We start from the raw sequence: 6,302 nt of genomic DNA on the forward strand, positions 1-6,302 counted from the left end.
ATATATATATATATATATATATATATATATATATATATATATATATATGCTTAATATATATATGTTTAATATATATATATAAATGTTTAATATATGTACATATATGAATGTCACTTTTTTTTATGCTACATTCAGGTAACTTTAGTACCTAATGCCTGGTTCACTCTAGATGCAGAAGCGAAACAGATACCGCTTTAATCCGGCGCCCTTGTTAACCAATGTTGTGGTTCACACCAGGCGCGGAGCGACACAGTCCTTCTTGGAAGGCTTGCACTGTGCAGGTGTATCATTTCGCCATCTGGACTGTTTTGTGCGCGCCGCTAGTGACCTGCGTCAAATTTGGCAGGAAGTTGCATCAAATACATGAGGAAATCAGTTTTCTCTTCAAAATATAACCAATATTTTTACAATAAAAACACTGACAAATGCAATCATGTTTTAGTATCTAAAAAGACTGCAGAGATCGATGAAAATGAACATACAATCTCAACACAAAGATCAATGTAGTGGGCTGACTCCGGAACGGGGGTCGGGCTGGGATTGGGTGTGAAAAAAAAAAAAAAAAACTGAGATTCAGAGAGCAGTTCTTAGCAGAAACATGGGGTAATATTTTTAAGTTATTAAGTTACCCATGATGGAAAATATAAAAGAAAAAGCTCTAGCAGAACCACCTGTTTTTTCAAATTTTTGTTTATAATTTTTATTTATGATTCTACTTTAAATTTTATTTTTTTATTGAATTCTGTCATATTTTTTTCCTGACTCGAGAGCTGCCCCGGAAAAATTACAATGTCCTTGTTTTCTTAACATGTACAAAATGGCAATAAACTTTTAAACAAAAAAGTTTGTTATTGTCTGAGAAAAACTGAAAATAAAATGCCATTACTTTTCTCTCACTTTATTATTTCAAGTGACATGTAACTGAATCATCACAAATGAGAGACATTTCTTTAAAGAGCACAACAGCTTTAAGTTTCTTAGTAGGAAAATATGTTTTTGCACAAAAAGTTCAGCAATAAAAACAATATAAGATACACTTTTCTATCGCTCACACAAAATGCATCCTCATTTCTCTCTGCACTATATGGACGTATGGTTTGGGCCCCCTCTGTGTCACTTTTTGACGTTTTGGGTGTCTCCAACTTGTCATTTTTTGATGTGCTGGCTGTTTGCATTAAATCAGGGGTCTCCAACCTCCAGGCCACGGACCGGTGCCGGGCCACAGACACTAATCAGGCGTCTAACCATCGGGATGCGAACTAGTACCTACCCTAACCCAGTAAAGCACCATAACCCAGTACCGCCCTGAGGGCTGGGGATCCATGATTTAGAGGGAACACGTCAAAAAACGACAACCCCAAAATGACCCAAAACATCAAAAAAGGAACACAGAGGGGGCCCGAAACATACATCCATATATGAAGAGTTGGGAGTGAGAATGTGTTGTTCATTTTTGTTCTCATTGTTGAAACTAAATTAAAATATTTTCTTTTAAAAGAACATTCTTAATAGTTGTAGATCATGGGATTGCCACAATATTAGTCAAATTTAATCTACTTTTTTTTGCCAAAAGGTGGTACCATGAGGTCTGGCAGTACTCTGAACTCAAGAATGTTCTGGAAGTGAAAAATATTACTTGGAACTGGACTGTAAACCATGACCCGTAGGTCGTTTTTCAGAACATAAAATTAGGACCAGACTTGTGTAACCAAACAGCTGGTCATGATTTTGTACATTTCAATTCATTTAGTTTATTTAAGAAGCTCCATTAAAATAGAGGATGTCTCAAAGACAAAACTAAAAATAATAATAGAGTTAAATTTTTTGGTACAGTTTTAATCCAATTGAGTCCAGATAAAAAGGGAAAGAACACTTTAAATTGTATCCAATTGGCCTATAAAAGTGACTGACAGCTTACATCAAAGGTTTTTCCCTGTACTGAACAAGTAAAAGACAAAAAAAAAAATCCTTTTTGATTTAAAATTTAGGCAGAAACCTGCAGCACAACCAGAGGGTGACCATCTGCCATCACCAGTTAGGTCTGAGAGAACAGGAAAGAGACAGACACAAATATGCAGGAACATCTGTAGTAAGGCAAACATTCAGCTGCACCAATCAGAGGAGAGAATGCAGAAGCAGAAACAGAATCCATGGAAAATCTGTTATAGAACAAAACAAATAAATTAGTTTTTGCAGTAGTTTGGGATGAGGAAGATGATGAAAACTTTTGCTGTACAACGAAAGACATTAGTTAACCAACGATGGTAAGAGGACACTTGTCTGGCAATGCTGAGCAGCAATTCGCTGAAAATACTCTTAAAACAGAAATAACTCAAATCAGAACAGTTCAGCAAGTTACCACTAGGGCTTGGTTTACTAGTGTGTTGGTCCTTGATGTTCCTAAAATAACCGTAACGTTACATTCACACCAGCCCCCCCCAAAAAATGTTTTCATGCAACCACTTCCAATGAAAAGTCTATGTAAACCTACGTAAATAAGCGCTTTAGATTTGTTTATTTATTTAAAGAATTTTTGCTGTATTTTTTTAGTTTGTTTTGGCTCTTACACAACTTGCCAAAAATCAAACAGCCTCTGCTGTGCCCTCATAACCACATGAACTTCCACTGTTATTCCCATATTGGCTAATGAATACATTAAAGATTGTGGATCACAAAGATGATTCACGAATCATTAAACTTTAACCAGAGAAGCCCACAAATATCTTTTGCAATTAGTCTGCATTTCATCACATGGGATATCAAGCGCATCTTCCATCTTCTGCATCTTTTATGTTTTTGCCTCAGCAGGCCTGAGCTCACCTCACGCGGGGCATAAATGAAAGCTAAATGATGGTAGGACTCCTAGACAGAGGACGGCATTAGGCATTTCTGGAGAGACAAAGACGCCTGGCTCTGACTTGGCATCGGGAAGCAACAGATGCCATTATGGCCGTATGAGCGCGTGGCAACACTCTGAATGTGCAGAGTGGTGGATGCTCAGTATCTAATGATGCAGATGAAAACACCCAGGAGTGCAGTGAAGATGCCTGTTAATAGAGCTCCAGCGTCCTGGTCTCAGAATGACTTCAGCTGTGTCTGCGCGGTTAATCCCCTTTCAAGTCGAACAATATTTAGCAGATTTTTCTTCATGCTCTCACACTGAGGAGGCATTACTCTGCAAGTTCCCCTGATATGACTCCAAGATCGCTGATGGAACCATCTACGGAGAGCAAACATGGCAGCACTTAATCAAAAAGATGGGGAATCTAAGTTTACTTTAAGATTAGGGATGAAAATGTCAGCTCTCTCACAAAACCAACAGCTTTACCATTTATCTGCTACCCTACCTTGTTCTCGTTGGGAGCATTAGAAAGATAATTAACTAATTAATTAAAGCCTAGTCAAGGTGTTAAATGCAGACAACATATGAGCGTAAGTGTGCACATCCCTAGCCTTTTATTTGCCTAATTAAGCTGCACCAGCTAGATTTGCTCCATAACTAATCATGCAATTTGAAAAAACTACGCCTCTAACAATTACAAATACAACCCTACTTAGTTGGATTTAAGCATCCCTTAACATTACCCCAAAGTAAGAGCAATTTGCAGAAATTTTCACAAAACTACCTTTTCATTTTATAGATTACACCAGAAGAACAAAAAAATCCAATAAATCATCTGGTATGGGAACTGTTGGGAAATCATATACATTAGGGATGACACACAGGAGTTGTTAATGAAACACATGGACTGTTATACCTTTAAGTTTTCTACTTATAGCAGTGCAGAATAGGTATGGTTTAAAGCTAATTATTACACACTAAAATTAGCCAAGTATAATATATATATATATGTATCCACTTTTATTGATACTATTAAATTGTTTTTCGTTTTAGAACAGAGACATTACTAACTCTTGTCAACCTCTCTAATATGATTTAGAATCCTGTACATTTTTAAACCAATAACTTAATCCAGAACTTCTCCTTCCTATGATTTTTGCCCCTATTATCCTAATATTGGTCATGATTAATTTGAGAAATTTCTGATTTGATTTTTTTGACTTCATATTAATTGAACACTGAAGCCATTGCTTATTTAATTCATCTACTCTTCCAGGATTGTTTTTTCTGCATGCACACAGAACATTACCTTATCAACTATCACTTTACTGCAAATTAATCAGTATTTTTTATATAGTGATCTTGGAGTTTTAAACACCATTACTTGTCTCTGTCAGGCAGGTGAGAATCCAGATGCAAGAAACAATCACAAGAAAAAGTAACAAAGTCACAACAAAACACATCACTAATTGTGCACAGTCACCAAGAACTAGGCATGAAACAGAACAAGTAAACACTGAAGGCTCAGGGAGAGTTCCTTCAATACTGTGTGGCTAATTAGAAAAGTGCAGGCAGCTGTGACTGCTCCACAGGAGCCACAGGTGGATGGGCGGAGTCACAGCCAGCCTGCACAGAAACCCGAGAAAATGCAGATGTTAGCGTAAAGTAATCAACCACATCAAATTATAATATTATAAGCCCAAGTCTCCAGTATCATTATTTTTTAAAGAATTTTTAGTTCTCAAATTTTTCTTTTTTTCAGAAATTTTCAAGCATGTTTTTTGGATCCTCCTGAGTTTTTATTTTCCATTTTAATACTTATACCACAGTTTAAATTAAAACTACTCTAATTTATCATGTGTTGTTATAATTTGATCTATTTTGTATGGCAAATACTCTTTATTGGGTATATTATATATAATTTCCCGGCAAATGTCATGGTGTAACTTTATAGCGAAAGTATTCTATGGCTAAGGACTCACACAATTACTTATTATACTATATTACTAAATTACTATATTATACTTATTACTAAATTATTAATTATTTTTAAATTTATTATGTCCCCTTGCAACATAATTTGAGGTTGTGTATCTATCTAGTGAATATATAATTTATATTAAATAAAAGTGTGAATCTGTGGGTTTGGTAGCATCAAATGAGGGAAATGATAAAAAAGGAAAAGAGTTCTAACACATTTTTGAAAAGTCTTGACTTAGGTTAAACTACAAATTAATATTTCATGGAGAACCAGTAAAGCTGCCACAGCAAAGTGAAGTCTGTTAGTATAATAATAAAATTCATGGCACTACCAAAACTAAGACCAGACAAAGAGACAAATTAACTCAAAAATGAAAATATACTGATTTCACTTTTGTATTTAATGTTTAATGTAGTTTTTTTCAGTTACAAACTGTCTTATAATCCAATAAATTCAAGCTTCAAGTATCACCATTAGTACTACTGTGCACTACAAATTAAAGAACACATTTTTTCGCATTATTTTTGTTGTTGCAACGGACACATAATTTTTAATAAACAATTTATTTTTTAGATTACCTGTTGTTAGTGATCAGAGGGAAATTTGAATTGAGAACAATTAATAAATAACTAAATAAACCCACAATCTTCAATTTTTTATGAATAAGTTTTGGAGATGTTAATTTCAGATTGAATTCATACTGCAATTTATACTTTTGGCCCATTTTGAGTTTGACACACTGTTACAAACCAATATAACCAATATACAACTCTGAAATAATGATTATATTAATAAAATATTGGGTTGTGAATTGAGAAGCCTGTCTGTCTATTGGTTCATTGAGCTTTAGGAAACGATTCCTACTCCCACATTGGCCCAGATTGTCAGAAAACGAATCTGTAATTTGCTTTGGATGAGCAATCCTGCTAAATACTTTGTTTTTCCTCCAGGGAAAGCTTTCGAGATAACCTACATACGCCTGAAATTCTACACCAGTCGACCCGAGAGCTTCGCCATTTACAAACGTACGGAGGAGGGGGGCCCTTGGTTGCCTTACCAATACTACAGCGCCTCTTGCAAGACGACATATGGGAAGGATGCCAAAGGTTATATTCGCCCAGGAGAGGATGAAAAGACCGCTTTGTGTACTGACGAGTTCAGCGATATCTCCCCCCTGACTGGAGGAAACGTGGCTTTCTCCACCCTGGAAGGTCGACCCAGCGCATACAACTTTGACCAAAGCTTGGGTTTACAGGTGAGCATTTATTTACTAAAGTATTTGGCTCTGAAACGCTTTATTTGTGTGCAAGTTTAATGAAGAGGGGAGAATAACTTCTAAGTAATCGTTTTCCAAAAGAAATTCAACGTTTCCTGTAAATTAAACATAAAAATATTAAACATGTGTTTTTAATGAATTATATTTCAAAACTTAGTAGATTTATCAGAGTGAGGATGATATCTGATGTTGGCTTTCTTTGA

The 6,302-nt window shown here is 35.5% G+C and overlaps 1 protein-coding gene across 1 annotated transcript in view; it reads left to right on the forward strand.

The window, feature by feature from the left end:
* The window catches only part of lamc3 (laminin, gamma 3), a 174,230-nt gene that overhangs the window by 4,675 nt on the left and 163,253 nt on the right, over positions 1-6,302 (forward strand). Inside the window, exon 2 of the mRNA XM_024299112.2 lies at positions 5,774-6,078. Within this exon, the coding sequence (XP_024154880.1) occupies positions 5,774-6,078 (305 nt within the window). The remainder of the gene's footprint in view (positions 1-5,773; positions 6,079-6,302) is intronic.

The sequence above is a fragment of the Oryzias melastigma genome, linkage group LG12, assembly GCF_002922805.2.
Source record: "Oryzias melastigma strain HK-1 linkage group LG12, ASM292280v2, whole genome shotgun sequence".
In the NCBI taxonomy this organism is placed as follows: domain Eukaryota; kingdom Metazoa; phylum Chordata; class Actinopteri; order Beloniformes; family Adrianichthyidae; genus Oryzias; species Oryzias melastigma.